The sequence below is a fragment of the Gallus gallus genome, chromosome 2 (assembly GCF_016699485.2).
Source record: "Gallus gallus isolate bGalGal1 chromosome 2, bGalGal1.mat.broiler.GRCg7b, whole genome shotgun sequence".
Lineage (NCBI taxonomy): Eukaryota > Metazoa > Chordata > Aves > Galliformes > Phasianidae > Gallus > Gallus gallus.
Genome location: NC_052533.1, coordinates 14,302,666 through 14,322,744, shown reverse-complemented (window position 1 = coordinate 14,322,744; position 20,079 = coordinate 14,302,666). Strand labels below are relative to the sequence as shown.

At 39.5% G+C, this 20,079-nt stretch overlaps 1 protein-coding gene across 6 annotated transcripts in view; it reads left to right on the top strand.

Annotated features, from left to right (window-relative positions):
* ZEB1 (zinc finger E-box binding homeobox 1) overlaps window positions 1-17,013 on the top strand; it is a 105,993-nt gene extending 88,980 nt beyond the window's left edge. For 4 of the 6 annotated variants that reach the window (XM_040676250.2, NM_205131.2, XM_046918972.1 and 1 more), the window contains 7 exons: window positions 46-105; window positions 753-914; window positions 3,655-3,857; window positions 7,498-7,603; window positions 9,025-10,835; window positions 12,707-12,887; window positions 14,528-17,013. In XM_040676250.2, coding sequence (XP_040532184.1) covers window positions 3,828-3,857; window positions 7,498-7,603; window positions 9,025-10,835; window positions 12,707-12,887; window positions 14,528-15,090 — 2,691 coding nt within the window. In that variant the 5' untranslated portion in view covers window positions 46-105; window positions 753-914; window positions 3,655-3,827 and the 3' untranslated portion in view covers window positions 15,091-17,013. Of the gene's footprint in view, window positions 1-42; window positions 106-752; window positions 915-3,654; window positions 3,858-7,497; window positions 7,604-9,024; window positions 10,836-12,706; window positions 12,888-14,527 lie in introns of all 6 variants that reach the window. The other 2 variants (XM_015281304.4, XM_046918969.1) reach the window with 1 other exon arrangement.
* The last annotated feature ends 3,066 nt before the right edge of the window (window positions 17,014-20,079 follow it).

Genomic DNA, 20,079 nt, shown 5'->3' with positions numbered 1-20,079 from the left:
TTGGAGTATTTGTTGTTCTTTTTCTGAAATGTAATATTTCAGCAGGAAAAGAAACAAAGGAAATCCTGGGGCCTGAAGCTCAGTCAGATGAAGTTGGATGTACAGGTATTTGTTTGTTTATCTGTTTCCCTTATTCTTATAGCTTGTCTGCCACAGCTTCAGCAATGAGAACAAAAGGGGACATAACACTGGTCTTATTGGGAGAATACAACTACAGGCCAGTAGGTTGTGTTTTAAACTAGTAAGGAATACACCAAAACAAATGTAAGCTGGTACTTATCTTCTTTTCCACTCCTCTACTTGTACTGATTATACAGAAAGCCAAATGAAATGTGGAACTTCAGTATCAGAATCAAACCAGGACAGACTTTTCCAGATGTAGGAAGCAAGATGTTAAGCTGTCTTTCAAACTAAAAGGCCTAAATGATGATATGTGCTGCATTTAAGAATTTTAGGGGAGATAAACGTAAGGTGCAAAATGCATTGGGTTAAAGAATGCATTTTTGCAAATTCTGCAAAGAATGCAAACTGTGCTTTTAGTCATTTTTTTAATTGTCATTATGTCACTGTTTCTCTGTGTTAAAACTCTGTATGTTCCTATACCTTAAGGAGCTTAACCTATGCTAGTATTTGTAAGGAGCTGTGAAATCCTTGGACAGAGGTTGATTTGGAAATGTGAGTTATTGATCTCTTTTCCTTTTTTTTTTTTAAGTTTTCATTTGACATCTTGTATGTTGGTTTTTTGCTCTTAGTAAAAGAAGATGAATGTGATTCTGATGCAGAAAATGAACAGAACCATGACCCTAATGTTGAAGAATTCCTTCAACAAGAAGATACAGCTGTTATTTACCCTGAAGCACCTGAGGAGGACCAGAGACAAGGCACACCAGAAGCTAGTGGTCAGGATGAAAATGGTAAATATGCCACCAGTTAGTTCGTACAAAATAAATTATGTTAAGCACTTGATCCCAGAGTTCTGTTGTGCTTTGAAAGACAACAACACATGATACTTGATTTTGTGAAGCAAGACATGCACTGGGAGTCAGTTGTATGGGTACCTAAATGGTAGTTGGAAGTAAAATCAATCTCTGGTAAATACATTGGGGTTATTTTCCCAAAAAGACAATGACAGAGAAAATTGAAATATTACTTACACAAAAATATTCATATGATTCTTAATGGAAACCCACTGAGAAATACTGCCTTTCCAGTAGACTTTGAAAATATTGTTTCATACTGGAATAAGAAAGTTTTTATTTGATTATGACTTGTTTTTGTTCTTAGTTAATTCTCTGTGAAACACTGAGTTGAAAATAACACCCTACCTAAATGGTTTGGAGATGTTCTGATCCAGTTGTTTATTAAAAAAGTCCATATTTGAACAAAAGGTGTCATTGTGGCTGTATTAGTTTACTGGAGTCTAAGGGAGAGCACTGAAAGGGGTGCTGCTGACATATTTGTCCCGCTCTCTCAGAGGTCTTCTGTTATTAGACATTTTAGTAATAAAAAAGAATATATTTAAGAAATGTGAACTGAGTACCTGCCTATATATTTCATAAATAGGACATGAGTTTCCAAGATTTTGTGATTTACCTCACGTTTAGTAAAATTCAATTAAGATATATTCTTAACAGTAGCATTTTGAAGTTTTTTAAAATTTTAATCTGTAGTTGCAGTGGCACAGCTTGTCACGTTAGTTTTACAGACTTGCAATGATTTCCATGTAATCATTAAAAATACACTTTAGCATTAATAATTGAAATTGTACCTGACTCTGTAGGTTCAGATGGAAGTGCTCTGAAAGTCACAATGCTGAACAATGATGCTCAGTGTTTGAATTATTTGGAAGAGAAAATGCCAGAAATGTAGTGATATTTGGTAAAGATGGATTCCTCCAAAGCAGGGGAGGGACAAGTGAGGTGACAGAGCATCGGAGTATTTAGCACTGGGCTTTGTGAAACCTCTGCCATTTCAGCATTTGCTCCAATGGAAACAGAATTTAGGTTGTGCTTGTGACATTTCCACTGACTTGTGTTTGTGCTGAAATCTGTGTCCTTGTGCTGAAATTTGTGTCGTATGAATTGAATTGTAGATGTAAAAAATGAACGGAATGGGAGCATGCTGTATCCACACATGAGCATGTGTTCATTTTACTTAGTCATGGAGAAACAGAAACTGAAATGGTTAGAACAGCCCAAAAACAGTGAAGTATGAGTGTTATCAGCTTGTTCCCATAAGAAGGGGAAAAGATCCCATGTGACAGAAAAGTTCTTATTTCTATGTGATAAAGAAAACTGGTCTGACTCTTCACTGTTGCGAAAGCAATGGCATGTTCAGTGAAAATGGCAGGAAATCCCACACAAATAGGGATTGCTACTGTATGGAGCACATACGCAATCTGTGGCAATAACTGCTGGAAGATGTCATGAAGATAGATAAGTCAGAAGTACTTCAGGAACTACCGGTTAATTTTATCAGTATTAATAATTGCTGATAGTTCAGCGACATCAAATGACAATCTGTACCCCAGTTTGCACCTCACGATTCAAATCATAAAGTAATAATCTGTGCAGATGTTCCACTTTCCTCTCGTACTGTCACTCAGTCCAATGGATAGATGCTTTGATGCAAAATCTGCTTTCCATTTCCCTTGAATCGTGGTCATTGAACGTTACCAGACCTTGTAAACAGGTAGTGTGATCCAGTACTGCGAACCCTGCATTTCTGGAAGCACTTTTTCCATTAATCTGTAAAGTAAGATGTTTTTTCAATCTCAGAAAAAAATCTTTTCTAGCATAGAATAAGTTACTATATGTGGGGGATAACAAAATGCTGATAAGAAAAAATGGAGTTAAAGCTTCATAAATGATGACTTCTCAGAAATATTCCTGTCAAATTAATATCCAGCTTCAATCTGATTTCACTTTTTGCTGGTACAGAAATAACTTCACAGAAGCCAATAGAATAAATCCCATAGATTGTATTAGAATCGTATTTATGGCATCACATTGGGTATCTCTTCTTTCTGTCTCTCAGAAAGATATCTTTCTCTCTGTCTCTGCTTCTCCTGCATATAGTATGTCCTACATAGTTAAGCATAACTATAAAGAATATCAGCTGTGTTTCTGTTCTCCTTTCTCTTACAATTTTGTGTTAAGAGACAAGAAAATCATTCTCTGCAACCTAAAAATATTGCTCATTCCTCAGGATCTGGAAATAGGGTGACCATTAAGTGTCGCAGTGCTAGACTTGTTTTGTGAACGTGATTTCAGGGTTGCTAGTGCTAGGGCTAACCAGGCCTACAGAGATTGCTAGGTCTAAAACCATGTGTTACAGTGGTCAGAGTACTTTCTCATCAGAGACACGTGCAGAGGCTCTGGTGCTGTGTGGGGACAGAGGTGTGGTTCTGGGGAATGTCACTGCTGACATCCTGCAGCACACGCTGGGACAGCTGCACCCTACCGCAGTCAGTAACATAATACCCGAAGAAAGAGTACGAACAGTCATTGTTCCTTTTCTAAACCAGATGGAGCTTTCCAGCAGCTGCACGTTTTCTTACAGCCATATGTATGAATGTAGACCGTGTCTGTCAGTGTTGGTTGAGTTCAGAGTTTACATCTCATTTCAATACACCATGTTGTGTCTCCTGTGCAGGAACGCCCGATGCATTTTCCCAGCTGCTCACTTGCCCGTACTGTGACAGAGGGTACAAACGCTTCACCTCTCTGAAGGAACACATTAAATACCGCCATGAAAAGAACGAGGATAACTTCAGTTGCTCCCTCTGCAGTTACACGTTTGCGTATAGAACACAGCTGGACCGCCACATGACGTCGCACAAGTCGGGACGAGATCAGGTCAGTGGCAGTTGGCTGCAGGCCCTGCTGTCCTCTACAGCAGCATCTGGTGTGTGAGCAGAGACCTACAGAGCATGCTGGACGTTTGTCTCAGAGCTTTGTCGGCTGAAGTGCCAATCCTGGAGCACTTCAACCTGCTGCTGACGTCAGAGTTCTTCCGTAGCTAACAAAGGGTGTGATCTGAGTTGCTGTACTTCCTTCATCTAGGCAGTACGGTTGGGTCTGAATTTTAGTTTCAGAAGTGCAAAAGATATTCTGAGCTTGTTTTCTGTGGTTCTTTTGTTGACCTGAGGGCATGGTTCCTTAAAATGCCCATGAGGAGTTAACCACCCCATTATTGCTGAGGTGCCTGAGGTTCCCCTCTCCCTGCTTTTCTATTTTTCTTTTATCCCTAGGATTTCCCATCACCCAACCCCAATTACATGCTTTCATAGCTTACCAGAGGTGCTGAAGCTCAGTAAGCCCGGTGAAGCTCACCGAAACAGTCAGGAATTAGCCAAGAAAACAGATACAGATTTTTGACCACCAGGTTAGAGAGAGGCTTGGAAACTCTCCCTTCTGAGGGCAGACTACAAAGATTGATACTCATTGGAGCTGAAAGAGGAGGGAAACATTGCAGAAATACACAAAGCCAGAATAGTGAAGAGAATATATTTCTTACAGCTCCAAAACAACAGTATTTCGTTAAACTGAAAAGCTCTGACGTAAAATTAACCAAAAAAGGAGATGATCTTTTACATACTGCATATTAATTATTGTTCTTCAAATTATCACTAATTCAAAGGATTTATCAGGGTTAAAAGTGCACTGTCCTTCATCCCCAAGTGAATACTTTCAGGGAACATTACAAGAAGTATAGGCAGTCCTGTCCAAGGGTTCTGTTGTTCTGCAGGGCTTAGAATAACCTCACCAGCATGTTCTGGCACAGTGGCTCTGATTTATTCCCAACGAACAATTCATTTCTGCCTTGTGCTCTTACTGCCTTGGCTTCCACTTTAAAGGTGCTATCATCCCATATACAGCTGATATCAATGCCTATAAAATCTGTGCATGCTTTTTGTAAAATCTAGTTGTGTGAAAATTTCCACTTTTTCCAACTAGAAACCTAAAAGCAGAAGAAAAGAGTAGGTGGAAGGACTTCCCATTTTTGCTGCTAGTTGTAATGAAAAGAGAAAAAATGATCAGGTGAACAGCCAGCCTTAGAAGAATGGGTAGAAAGGGAAACTTAGATTGTATCGCTGAAGGAAAAGTTTCAGATATATTTTAATAAGCTTATACTTTTGAAGGCACATGGCTGCATGCGCCAAGCAGGAATGTTGTTTCTTTGAAGTATCTGGAACTCACTATTACACCAGCTTACCTGTAATTCTCTAGAGCCATACCCAGAGTCAAAACAATAACTGTTCAGATGCTTGGTAAAGTTGAAATGCTGATTTGTTTATGTTACTGTCATGAAGGTGTCATGTCTTCAGGTTGCCTACCTTTTTATATACATGATTTCATCATTTCTGCAATGGAAAATTGAGTTTTATCTATGGTAAAGTGTAGACCTCTTGGCTGTGAGTCTTAAACAGCAACATCTTCAAAACTGTTTACTGTCTTTTCCTTGTTCATAAAGGACTTAACCTGAAAATAGATGGTTTGGATAACTTTAGGTTGGCTTATGCATGTGACAGTTCTGTATTTGTTCTGCAAAAGGAAGCAGTGAGCAAAGATAATTTGCAGTGTAGCAGAGGCCATGTGAGAGGTACACATAGGCTGTGCCTTCCTCTGAGAAGGTGCCAACCTGCCAGGCTTTGCTGCTGCTCTGCTTCTGGAGATATACTTACACAAATACATTTGCTGTATTGCCAATACAAGAAGGATGGAGGTGCTACCTAACCAAAAGCTCAAGGCAGCCTACAGCTGTAAGCAGGAAAACAGAAAAACTCATTAAAAATTTGGTAAGAGAAACGTGAGTTTCCATGCCTTGGAAGTAGAATGTTGAATTACTAAGACTGGGGCAGAAACTTATTTGACAGATTGCATCCATGCAGTAATTGTGAAGCATTAGGATGCAGCGCGGCATCCGCAGTGGCTGTTTGTGTGCTGAGAGCCTTTAACTTGCCGAATGTCGAGTCAAACAGCGGTAACTGATTCTCTACAGGCTTAAGAGAATCCTGACACAGCTCTGTGTACTCAGCGGAGTTGGATCAGAGAAGTGCAGCAAGTCAGTTGCAGTCTCCCAAAGCATCTCCTTCCCAGTGCTTAAACAGAGCCCCAAAGATGTGTGGACGCCATTGGATCCCAGCACAGGCCTGGCACTGCTGGGCGGCTCCTGGACATCCTCCTTACCACAGCTCACCCAGATGGCTGAGTGCAGCCTGAAAGCAGCTGCTGCTTTTTAAATAAGCAACTGCTTTGAATAGATAAAAACTCCAATTCCTCTATCTCATGTCATAAATAAACATATTTCCTGTTTACAAGAGTGGATAGCGATAGGACGAGGGGGAATGGTCTTAAATTGGGACGGGGGAGATTTAGGTTGGATATCAGGTGGAAGTTTTTCACACAGAGGGTGGTGACGCACTGGAACAGCCCAAGGAGGTTGTGGATGCTCCATCACTGGAGGCATTCAAGGCCAGGCTGGATGTGGCTCTGGGCAGCCTGGTCTGGTGGTTGGCGACGCTGTACATAGCAGGGGGGTTGAAACTAGATCATCATTGTGGTCCTTCTCAACCCAGGCCATTCTATGTCAGTAAATAAGTAGCTCCAAGTTTTAATGTGTGAGCTATTTTTGTCATTAAAAGTGCACATTAATAGATTATAAAGTTTGTAATAAAATTATATCTTGCATGTATGTGTGTCACACATACCATGCACATTTACACATCTTTCTTCACTTCTGCTTCTTTGAAGCTAGTACGGTGATAATGCTAAATTAAATGTCATTGGATTAAAAGTTTAAAGTACTTGATAATAAATGCTCTCAAAAGGTGAAATATGACAGAAATAATTACAGAGCTTCAGTGCAAACAGTGAAGAACTGTGATGTTGCATACTGAGGAACTCCCTCCATACTGTTATTTACTGTAATTGAGGTTTTTATTTATTTTGAGAATTAATTTTGACTGAGCACCTTTGCTGCCACTGAGCTGTCTTCTCTTGTGCAGTCTTGTGGCACTGTTATGTAAAGGAATCCCAGGCCAAGTACTGCAGGCACGTAAATGGAAAAGTCAAGTCAACTGATTAAACTTTAAACAGGCTTTTATACGCTTTAATGTTTCTGTCTTCCATGACATATTCTGTGATTGGTGGGCTTGGGCTTTTTTTGGTTTTTGCTTTCACACATTGAATCTGTGTATATGTTGGAACTTACTCACACAGTGGGTCAGAGCAAGCTTCACCTGAAGTCAGGAGAAGGAGTGAATACTTTTGATTCCCTTTCATTGTACCAGATTTATTCAGAAGATGCACATGTTTCGGTTTTAACCTGACTTCTAATTTGTTTCTTTTCCATGCATAACACATGCCAATTTCAGTCTCTTAAAATTGTGATTATTTTCAGTTTTGTATTACATTTTCTCTGTTACCGTGTGAAAATACAGGCTTTTTTCCCAGCATGCTGTTTGTTGCAATAATTGCAAATTCTGTCTTGCAGAGACATGTGACGCAGTCCAGTGGTAATCGAAAATTCAAGTGCACTGAATGTGGAAAAGCTTTCAAATATAAACATCATCTAAAGGAACACCTACGAATTCACAGTGGTAAATAAAACAAGCGCTGAATTATGTACTAATGCTACCATTTCTACTCTGTATAACTTTGATGCAATGTCAGTCTTGTAAGTGTAAGCTTAAAATACTAGGGCTTTCCTTTCACTTTCTCTAAGACTCAGCACCTACTGACTGCAGCCTTCAACTGTGCACAGAAAATATGTAGGATAACTCAAGAGGATTTACATTTGCAACTTGAGCTCTGATATTTAAGGAAGCTTCACACGTGGCAGAAGAAATGGGGCATCTTTCTGGTCTTTCTCGCTTGTCCATTTTTTCTCAGTGTTTGCAGACCACTTAGCTAGTTGTGAGCCTTGCTAGAAAACTTTAATTGATAGCAATCAGGGTATAGCAACTATACTTCCCTACTGTGGCTATTTTCCCCAGTACATGATGATAAAAATAGCCTCAGGGCACAAATGTGAGATTGTCATACCCTGTCACAGTGGCTTCAATTTATAAATAATTAACTTATAATGTTATATATTTATAAATACTATATAATAATAAGTAAGCCTCAATTTCTCTATTTGACCCAATTTTACTCACTAGCAGTAAGTCTGAAAACAAGGTGTTGGGCCATCTTTTCCTTTCTTATTGGTTGCTCAGCCATGGTAATAGCAATTAAGTGCACTTAGAAGCCCTTCCTCAGGAAACCTCATCTTCATTTCATTTACACAGAGCAGTGGCATCTGCTCCTGTGCATGGGAAGGCATTAGCCAACAGGCTTTTCAGTCCAACACAGGCCAGCTGTTCTTTTTCCTTCTTTTCTTTCTTCTTCCTCTGTAACCCAGGGCCCCTGAAAAGTCACCTCTGTCTGTGGCTGTCATGATTGCATCGTTGTATGCATCTTCCCAACCATTTAGCCCGGGGTACACCTCTGAAGGCAAATGTTCAGCTGTCTTATGCATGTGTCTAGTTTCCCTCAACTCTTCATTTAATTATGATTTGCATTTATGCCATTTATAGTTCTTCTTTGGTTAAGCATATCTATGTGTTGTATTTTTTCTGAAGTGGCTTATGCTGCTTCTGACATTAGTAGTGCTGTTACTGGAATGGAGCTTAATGAAATCTTCAAGTACCACATAGACTCATTTATGTGATATGTAGCCAGTTACTAGAAAGTACTGGAATGTGTCGTGATCACATAGGTGCCATTCTGTGTGTACTGTTGGGTCACAGTGAGACTTAGCACAGGACCCTGGGATCGGAGCTATAGATGATATAATTGCTCTTAGTCTTCAGTTCACTGTAAAGGACTCTTTTCCCTAGGACTCTGAGGGGTAATTTTAATATATTCTTTTCTAATTACTATTGTTTGATGAAGCTACATTGTAACCTAGCAAACTATTGCATATGTCTTTTTTCTTTCTTTTTTTCTTCTTTTTTTTTTTTCTTTTTTTAATCTTTAGGAGAGAAGCCATATGAGTGCCCAAACTGCAAGAAACGTTTTTCCCATTCTGGTTCATACAGCTCACACATAAGCAGTAAGAAGTGTATTGGTTTGATGCCCGTGAATGGTCGAGCTCGGTCAGGGCTCAAGACGTCTCAGTGCTCCTCCCCTTCCCTTTCTGCATCGCCCGGTAGCCCAGCAAGACCACAGATACGACAAAAGATAGAAAATAAACCCTTGCAAGAGCAACTTCCTGTTAACCAAATTAAAACTGAACCTGTGGATTATGAATTCAAGCCCATAGTGGTTGCTTCAGGAATTAATTGTTCGACCCCTTTGCAGAATGGGGTTTTTAGTGGTGGTAGCCCGTTGCAGGCAACCAGTTCTCCTCAGGGTGTGGTGCAAGCTGTTGTTCTGCCAACAGTGGGTCTGGTGTCTCCCATAAGCATCAACTTAAGTGACATTCAAAATGTACTTAAAGTGGCAGTGGATGGTAATGTAATAAGGCAAGTATTGGAAAACAATCACGCTAATCTTGCATCCAAAGAACAAGAAACAATCAGCAATGCATCTATACAACAAGCTGGCCATTCCCTCATTTCAGCTATCAGTCTTCCTTTGGTTGACCAAGATGGGACAACCAAAATTATCATCAACTACAGCTTGGAGCAGCCAAGTCAACTTCAGGTTGTTCCCCAAAATCTAAAAAAAGAACATTCTGTTCCTACAAACAGTTGCAAAAATGAAAAGTTACCAGAAGATCTTACGGTGAAGTCTGAGAAAGATAAAAACTTTGAAGGAGAGACCAACGATAGCACTTGTCTTCTTTGTGATGACTGTCCAGGAGATCTTAATGCACTTCAAGAATTAAAGCACTATGAAACAAAAAATCCTCCTCAGCTTCCCCAGTCCAGTGGAACAGAAGCTGAGAAGCCCAGCTCCCCTGCCCCATCAGAAACTGGGGAGAACAACTTATCTCCTGGTCAGCCACCCTTAAAGAACCTTTTATCGCTCCTAAAAGCATATTATGCATTAAATGCACAACCAAGCGCAGAAGAGCTTTCAAAAATTGCCGATTCCGTGAACCTACCACTGGATGTGGTAAAAAAGTGGTTTGAAAAAATGCAAGCTGGACAAATTTCTGTGCAGTCTTCTGGACCATCTTCTCCTGAACAAGTTAAAATAAGCAGTCCCACAGATAACGATGATCAAGCAGCAACTACAAATGAGAGTGAACCCCAGAACAGCACAAACAACTCACAAAATCCGGCCAATACAAGTAAATCTCAGACTTCATCAGGGGGATCAACTCAGAATGGTTCGCGCAGTAGCACGCCATCCCCATCACCACTAAACCTTTCTTCATCAAGAAATTCACAGGGTTATACGTACACAGCAGAGGGTGTACAAGAAGAGCCACAAATGGAACCTCTTGACCTTTCACTACCAAAGCAACATGGAGAACTGTTGGAAAGATCTACCATAACTAGTGTTTACCAGAACAGTGTTTATTCTGTCCAGGAAGAACCTTTGAACTTAACTTGTGCAAAAAAAGAACCACAAAAGGACAACAGTATTACAGACTCTGATCCTATTGTAAATGTAATCCCACCAAGTGCCAATCCCATAAATATTGCTATACCTACAGTCACTGCCCAGTTACCTACAATTGTTGCCATTGCTGACCAGAACAGTGTTCCATGCTTGAGAGCTCTTGCTGCCAATAAGCAAACCATTTTGATTCCCCAGGTGGCTTATACGTACTCTACTACAGTTAGTCCTGCAGTTCAGGAAACACCACCAAAACAGACCCAAGCCAACGGAAGTCAGGTACCGAAGCCTTTGTGTTCCTGTGCTTTGTATATTATGTGTTCATGGTGTATCCTTATTAAAGTTACATAAAATTGTCAAAATAAATTAAATAATATTTAGGGTGTTGAAATGCTGGAACAGGCTGTCCAGAGATGCTATGCATGCCCCATCTCTGAAGGTGTTGAAGGCCAGGGTGGATGGAGACCTGGGCAGCCTGAGCTGCTGCGTAGGAATCCTGCCTATGGCAGGGGGGCTGGAACTGGGTAATCTTTAAGATCCCTTCTAACCAAGCCATTCTATGATTCTGCGATTCTATGACTCTGAGAAAATGTAAGCACAAACTATCCTGGACATTATTCTTGTTTGTTAAGGGGTAATAAATGTCACCATTAACACCTCTGCAAAGCTGGTCAGCTCAAACAATGTAGGTCTAGACTGACAGCAGCAATCTAGTTCTGTGCATGGACAAGTTAGTTTTTCACTAAATTCTACCATTCAAAAGGGTTTTCTAGAACATCAGTACTCAATATTTTGAGGACAGCTTAGTTCTCCGGATGAAAAACCAGTGTGAAGTCCTAGTGTATATTTGTTAGTGGCTCCTTATCTCCTCTTTCTCAACATCCAGAAAATGAACTGCTTGTAAATTCTTGATACTCTCTTCACTCTGCTGTGCTTTCTTAGCTTGCAGAGTAGCATAATTTGTCCTACACCGTAATGGCACTTTAAACAAAATTCAGAAGTATTTTCAATTGGAACTAGGGTGGGTATTCACCATACTTTGTTCCTGTACCCTGTTCTGTTCCTTTCTGAGTCCTTCCAGACATGACCTAACCACACTCAGTCCTGCTGAGCATTACCTGTGCACATGGAGGCAGGGACACTGCAGAACAGAAGTGGATCACATAAAGACTTAGCGTTTCTAATTAAATCTTAAAAATTGTTCAGCATTTTATGCAGGCTTCTCTATAGCCAGAAACTGAAGAACCTTGAAGATTTATGAGATTGCTTGTATGTTAAAGTTTATGAGACAGACAAAATTTCAGGTAGCTAATACATACGTTTTTATGTTCAGGCTTGATAATGTATGACAAAATTAATTCTGATACCTCTAATGTCAGTGGAAATTACTATGCTACTTAGCATTAAGCTTCGTCACTTGAAATGCTCAGAAATAGACTACAGTTACAAAACATGGAAAAGTTTTTATTAATGAAATGTTTGGAATCCCCATATTTTGGTTTAACTAGGATTTTGGTACATTTGTGAGGAGGAGGATGGTCAATTATGCAAATGTGAACCATGAGTAGCTTTTGTGATGACTTGGTCTAAAAAATCTTCCATTAGATTGTGAAGTAGCGAAACGTGGGTGACAAGCATTCATTCAGAAACGCATTTAGTTATCTAATAGACTCTTTTTTTACTTCTAACACTGGTTAAGATACTTTACAACTGCACAACCTTATTTTCCTTCCTAACATTACACTTATTTTAAGGGTCTTAAAACACGGTATGCCAATGTAGCTTAGCTCTGACCAGCAGTCATATTTTTAGATGTGGTACTAAGGGACGTGGTTTAGTGGGGAAAGACTGGTGGTAGGTGGATGGTTGGACCGGATGATCTTGGAGGCTTTTTCCAACCTTGGTGATTCTGTGAATATGATTACAGTCGGTCCCACTGGGGATTGGGCATCTATGTGATGGTGGGGTCCACAGAGCAGATAGGTGCAGTGAAAGATTTTGTTGACTGTGTAAGTTTAAACAATTTTGTTTGTCCATTTACTGAATGGAATGGAAATAACTGTGCAGCTTCAGCTTATGTTTTATAAATTGTGTGCTGCATCAGTGCATTTTTTTCTTGAACCCAACCTTTTTTGTGCTTTTTTCTTAAGGACGAAAGGCAGGACACTAGCTCAGAAGGAGTATCGAATGTAGAAGATCAAAATGATTCTGATTCAACACCCCCAAAGAAAAAGATGAGAAAGACAGAAAATGGGATGTATGCATGTGATTTGTGTGACAAAATATTCCAGAAGAGCAGCTCATTATTGAGACATAAGTATGAACACACAGGTATGTACTAGGAAACGCAGTTTCAGATCTTTGTTTTGTTGATACTGAGTAACTGATAAGCTCAACTGAAATTCAGTGCTCAGAACACATTGTAAGAACAGGGGGAAGTATAGTAGTCCTTATTATAATCCGTGCCCAGCCTTGCTTAGAACCCGTGCTTTATATACTTGTTTGACAGAACTGCAATTCCGTGTTTAAGTTTGAATAGAAATACTGGGATTTTCTTCCATCTGGCTCATGGACAGTCATCTGTGTGCTACAGTATGCAATTAAGGATGTATTATTTCTGATTTATCTTGCCTGGTTTTAAATAAGAAAAGTTATAAATTATAAAAAAGGACTATGTGTATGTATGATACTTTACCATGAAAGCCAGTGTACCTGCATGAAGGATTCTCCAGTTGAGCCAAACTTGTAGTTATCTGAACTTACTAAACATTCGTTGGGCACGGAATCTAATCTCAAAGGAATATCATTTTGGCTTTGGTTTTTATTTCTAATTTTTCATAATTGTTCTTTTTAGTTCCAGTTCTGGTATCTTCAGCCTTCTTTTGAATGAGTGTTGCTCTCTTATTTCTTCAGCGATCTCTTCAAAAATGTCCTTTCTTGTTGCTTAATTGCCTACATTATGTTTCTGCATATCAATGTTTTTATTTCATTTTACTTAAATATACAGTCGAAAACATAAAAGGCTCCCCTTTGTCTTCACCATTTGTTTAAACCTCTTGACTTGTGTTCATTAAGAATATCTTCTATTTTCATACCTTCCCACTCTGAGACTCTCTAATCCTCCTTTTCATAACACAGTTGTGCTTTCCATTCTGCTCTTAAATGAAGTGCAGTGTTCAGAAATGCTGCTTGTTTGCCATGGTGTGACGTGGAGCACAACCAGTGAGCCGCTGTCCCATTGTCTGGGTCTTTTATGTCTGGGCGGAAACTCTATGTTTGTTTTGCCTAACAACTTGGAGTGTTGGAATCAAGATAACGTAGCTGGGTCCATGCTATCTTTATAAGAGTCTCTAAACACAGCAGTGGGAAGGCAAGTAGTAAAGAGGCGAGTAGAAAGCTGGAAAAAAGAGCAGGAAGAAAAGTAGATGAAACAAAGTGGATTTTTCCAGTTGATATACGTGTAGTCAGCAAGTTTGGTACATAAGGCACCTGTCCCAGGCAAGATTTTGGAATGATTTGCCTTTTACCTTTGACATGATACAAGGGCTTGTGCATGAAAGCGAACGTGAAAGCTCATTGATCTTAAATTTCCATCAGGATAGAAGAGCTGAAATGGTTTTGAGTTTCAGTAACTTTTATTGCAAGAAAAATGCCTCCTTTTCTAATCTATTTATATTCACACTTGTTTTGTGCTCTGAGTTGCATCTGAGAATCTGTTTATCTCTTGATGTTCATTTTTCCTAAGAAGGTTACAAATACCTTTGTAGTTTAGCATCGTGCCCTTGTATTCCTATGCAAGAAACCCAGGCTGACAATGCTGAGAGCAAACTGTTAAATACAATTACTTGTTGTTGGCAATACATTCACCAACAGCATATTATTATGAAAGCAGCAGCACAGAGTTTAAAATATTACATTTAAGGAATCCTTTTTTTTTGTTTGTTTGTTTGTTTTTGTGCTTTATTTTCTAGGTAAAAGACCTCATGAGTGTGGAATCTGTAAAAAAGCCTTCAAACACAAACACCATTTGATCGAACACATGCGACTGCATTCTGGGGAGAAACCCTACCAATGTGACAAATGCGGGAAGCGCTTCTCACACTCGGGGTCGTACTCTCAGCACATGAATCATCGCTACTCCTATTGCAAAAGAGAGGCAGAGGAGCGTGACAGCACAGAGCAGGAGGAGGTGGGACAGGAGGTGCTCAGCAGCGAGCATGCTGGTGCCAGGGCATCGCCATCGCAGATCGACTCCGATGAGAGAGAGAGTCTAACCAGGGAAGAAGAGGAAGATAGTGAAAAAGAGGAAGAGGAGGAGGAAGAAAAGGACGTAGAAGGACTTCAGGAAGAAAAAGAATGTAGAAAACTACAAGATGTAGAGGAGGAAGAAGAAGTAGAAGAAGAAGAAGAAGAAGAGGAAGGGAAAACTGAAGGTAACAAGAACGATGATGTTGTAAATCGAGCAAGCAATGCAGAACCAGAAGTTATACAGAGCAATGGGCAGGTGTCAGAAGAAAAAACAAATAAAGCTTAAATGATAGTTTTTTCTATATGGAAAAAAATAAATCAGTAATGAAGATCGTTCTATATTATACATGCTTTTCATGGAAACACGGTAGCCTGCATACTGTGATTTCTGTTCACTACTGTGTAAAAAAATATATATATAAAAAAAAAGAAAAAAGAAAAAAAAAAGAAATCCAGGTGTGCCTGAACCTCAAACTTAGTAATTTTTCACACAGTTTTCAAAGTTAGGAACAAGTTTGTAACATGAAGCAGATTAGAAAAATACAGTGACTCTGGAAGCAAAGGTTTAACAGGTTGTAGGAAACCTGATTTATTAGACAAGCATCTGGCATTGTTTGTTTTATCAGTATTAATTCTCATTCTTACGTTCATTAATTTTTAAGCTGTACAATTGGGAGAGATTTATATGATTTTTTTTTTTTTTTTATGGCAAAACATTTCCTAAATCCGCTTCAGTATTTTATTATGTTTTTAAAATGTGAGAACTTCTGCACTACAGAATTCCCTTCTGCAGAAACCTCTAACAGTGCTTGGCTACCTTTGTAAATTCAACCTAGAAGGTAGCGGTTATAACATTAGATGTTGTAGTAGAGCATATTATCATTTAAAGTGTATTGTTAGCCTTAAGAAAGCAGATGATAGAAGAACTGAAGTTTCTTACTCATGTGGTTAAAAATGTAGTTGAAAAGATTGTTGTTGAGTTCTGATTGCAGGGACTAACAGTGTTAATACCGGTAAGGACAGCAAAGTCGTCAAAATCAGTGTTTGTAATTGTGTTTTGAGTATGTAGTAACAATATGAAGGATATGATATGAAGCTTTGTATCTCCTTTGGCCTTATGCAAGACCTGTGTGCTGTAAGTGCCATTTATCAGTATTACAAAGGCTCTCACCGGCCTTTCTCCAATGCGTGGCCTACAATAACTAGCATTTGTTGATTTGTATCAAACTTCTAATCTAATCATGGGGGAAAAAACACTCAGCCATCAGAGAAGTAAGAACACTGGTATCTTTCATTATTTAATTATTTGGTGGTATTTTTGGTTAATACCTGACTTGCAGAATTTCTCTACGATAATTACAAGGGAAATTTTCTAATCTGCTTTATTGCTTTATCAGTTTACTTTAATTTCAGACACATACATGACATGTTATCTGGCTCATAAGTATTTTCAAATGTTAGTTATTATGGACCCCATTTATTAACAATGTTAGCTGATTTTTACCTATCAGTATTATTTTATTTCTTTTAGTTTATAGATCTGTGCAACATTTTGTACTGTATGTCTCCAAACCTGGCAGTATTAATACCCTTCTTACTGACATATGTACCTTTTTAGTTTTAGAAAACTTTTATATTTATGTGTCTTATTTTTATATTTCTTTATTTATTACACAGTGTAGTGTATAATACTGTAGTTTGTATTAATACAATAATATATTTTAGTATGAAAATTTGGAAAGTTGATAAGATTTAAAGTAGAGATGCAATCGGTTCTCTTGCATTGAGATTTGATTTAACAGTGTTATGTTAACATTTATACTTGCCTTGGACTGTAGAACAGATGAATTAAAATGGGAATGTATTAATTTTACAATTGCAATCAATTCATTTTACCTTTACCCAGTTTTTAATATAAAGCTCTTAAATTTTGAAATTCACTGTGTGACTAATAGCATGATGCTCTGCAGTTTTATTAAGAGATTAGCCTAACCATAAAACTCTCATTTCCTTAGTAAGCCAAATTAGAGTAATCTTATAAACAGTGTTGGGAACAACGTTTAACTTTTTTGTGCCAATTTGTTCCTGTATTCATGTATGTATGTTACAAATCTGAAACTTCATTTTTAAGTTCCTTGTTACATCATGGTCATTTTCTAGTTTTTTACCAGACTCCCCATCTCACAATAAAATACGTCAACAAGTCTGACTTATGTCATTATTCCAGTAACTTCATGTGACTGCTGTCAGTTATCCCTACCCCGTCAGTGGGACGTGGGCTGTTTCCACACGGCTGCTCAGTTTCGGTTGTCTGCAAGGAGCGTGGAAGGAAGGGAATGTTGGACGCTGTGCAAGGCAAGGGATTGCTGCATTACGTTGTCCACTCCTCAAACTGAAGTAGAAAAAAACAAGTTTATGACACGAGCCATACGCTTCTGTGATTTTTTCCCTCCTTAGTCTGTATAATACACATTTTATTGCTTTATTTAAACAAGGCTGCTTTGAAATGAGGTAGGCCTGTGGCTGTTTTCTCGACGTAGCAATAAGGCAGTGAAAAGGTTACTTCTGTGTATCGCTGCTGAGTTCTCTGAAGGTACGGCACCAGCATTACAGAAGTGGCTTCTGTCACCTGAGTGTGAAGGTTTGAACGTTGCACTAAATCTTCATTTGTACAGCATTTTCCAGTCGTAGCAATGTTGAGAGAGTGCTATTTAAGCGAATTCCTGCTCTTAAATGATTCCTAAAAGGGGATTTCAGACGTTGATTTTTTTACACGAATGTTATAAAAGTTATTTAATATTCACATCTCTAACTTCTGAATAGCCTTCAGTCGTACTATCTCAGCACGGATACATATGAAAGAGTGATAATTTAAAGTTGCAGTGTATTTTTCTGTACAGTGTACAAAATGGCTCTTTCCAGTGGGGTGAGCTCCTGGCTCAGCGGGATCTCATTCAGATGAACGTAAGAAAGATGTTCTGAAACCGATTTCCATTTGTATTGCACCAATAACGTTGCCTTGTAATTATTATTATTAACAGAAATGAATTGGACAGCCCAGGATTTCTTACAGGTCCAACGGGCTCAGCTACCAGTAATGGAAGGCACCTTTGTAAACATATGTTAAGATGGAGGTTTTCAGCTAATTCGTAATTCAAGAGCATGTTACTTGTCTGTTGCAATAAATCCAGTGAGACTTTTGTTAAAAATGGAGTGGGAAGAACATTTGTGCTGTCTTTAGTAATAGAGCAATGAGTTTGAGTAAATTTGAGGCTGCTCGTGCAGGCTGCACGCGAAGGGCCCCCCGTGGCTCTCAGTTCCAGAGCCTTTAATGATGCGAGAGAAAACTGCTTGGGGAGAGAATGAAAGCCGAGCAGTTTGATTCAGGGAACGCCACTGGTTGGAGCTTTTTGGAAAACAGCATTGAGTTACAAGTAATCAGATGAGTTGAAGCATAGCAAAAAAGAAATGGAGAAGTTGTGTTAGTCCGTCTAGTCTCAGAGCGCCCGTGTGCTTCGGTCGGTACTTTAAAGTACAGAAGGATGGACCATAGAATATCAGCCCACGGGGCAATGTGGTTATCCCAATGATCAGTGTTCTTCAGGCGTGCTGAGTAAAAAGGGCTTAAATGGGCAGTAGAGTGTGGTGTTGACACTCTAACACAACTCTGGGAGGAAACCCACGGTCCCTGTGTCGGACAGATGGGACTCAGAGGTGGTATTGTGCTGGCAAAGCATGCTGAGGGTGGTGGCCACAACACGGAGTGGCTGCATGAAGGCAAAGTGGTTCAGAAGAGGGAAAATGGGGCTACCGAGAGCAGAATCCTACGTTAGGGACTTTTCTTATCCGAGCACCGAGATCAGGTGTTCACAGTCAGAACCAGCACAGAATTCTGTAGTGCAGAGATGGCCGTAGTGGAAATACCTTCAAGAGTCCAGGAGACCATGAGAGGTTCCGGTAATGGTGTGTAGATGAGAGAAGTACTTTTTGTTCGTGGAGGGAGGAGGGAGGATGGCAGATGGCCTTCAAGTGGTGAAGGAGGAGAAAGGGAAGAGCTGACTGTGCTGACCTGAGCTTGTCTTTTTAATTTGGTTACTAACAATTAGTAGGTCTGCACAGGATTCTTCATTTGCAGGGACATTTTGTTGTGTGTTTTGCGTTTGCTGTCCACACACTGATACATACATTCACTTTTTTCCTCGACAGAATGGCTTGTTTGATTTTCACTACAAAAGTCTGCAATGCAAAAAGAAGTTTCAGTATTAGAGTAGCTATCCTTTGGGGCTGTGTCTTATCATTTATTCTTCACATTTCTCATGGGTGATTGATCTCATATTCACTTGGTTTGAAAATGAATACAACAGGGTGATGATGATGGAAATAACTCTTGAATGTGAGCAAATATTTACTGTTTCCACTTTACCCCCCTGCTCCTTCATGATGTCTGACACACCGTCTTCTTTATTGTGCTTATTAGATCTCTCATACACATTGTGTAGATGCTGTCTCTGGGGGAAACAATGCATTATGATATATTTCATTGTTTCACCAAAAAATAACCTTTAAAACTGTGATTAGAAACTGTACTCACACCTGGGATTCTACAAGAAAGGTGCTGACACGAGGAGCCTTGGCAGCAAGGTTTGGTCTCATGGCGTGCTGTAGCATGTGGGCATTGGGTGCTGCTCACCCACACCTGGGTAACGTTCTCCAAGGTTTGAGATCCCCCAGGAGCTCTTTAAAGATGACGAGGACAACAGGATTTAATATATATACAAAATAAAGTGAGTACCCCAACAACGCCATTCTGGACTTTTCTTTTTCTGGTGAATCTTCACTTCCGATGCGGCTTTTTGATTTCAACCTTTCTGTAATGCCCTTGTCTTCTTCTCATCTTTGTGTCAGCTGGGATTTGTGTTATAATTACAAGCTTTTCATCACATGTTAATTCAGGAATTAAAGGGATAAATGAGTTAAATCCTTTGAAAATGAAATAATCCCACAGTGATTTTGTGTCATTCCTCAGGAGTTGCTGTGCCTCTTTCACCCGGAATGCTGCTTGCTTGTCCCTTGCCCTGGCCCATGGGCAGGCCCCGTGGGATGGGTGGTGGTACCCCTGACACCCCTCAATTCAGTCACACTGTGTCCTGTATCTGTGTGTGGCTGGCGAAGCACTTACTTGAGTTTTAATTACGTGTAAGTTACTGTGGAGGTATAGAGGGAACAATTTGCTCCTTTGACACACAAGAATGGAGTCTGTTGGATGAAATTGTTC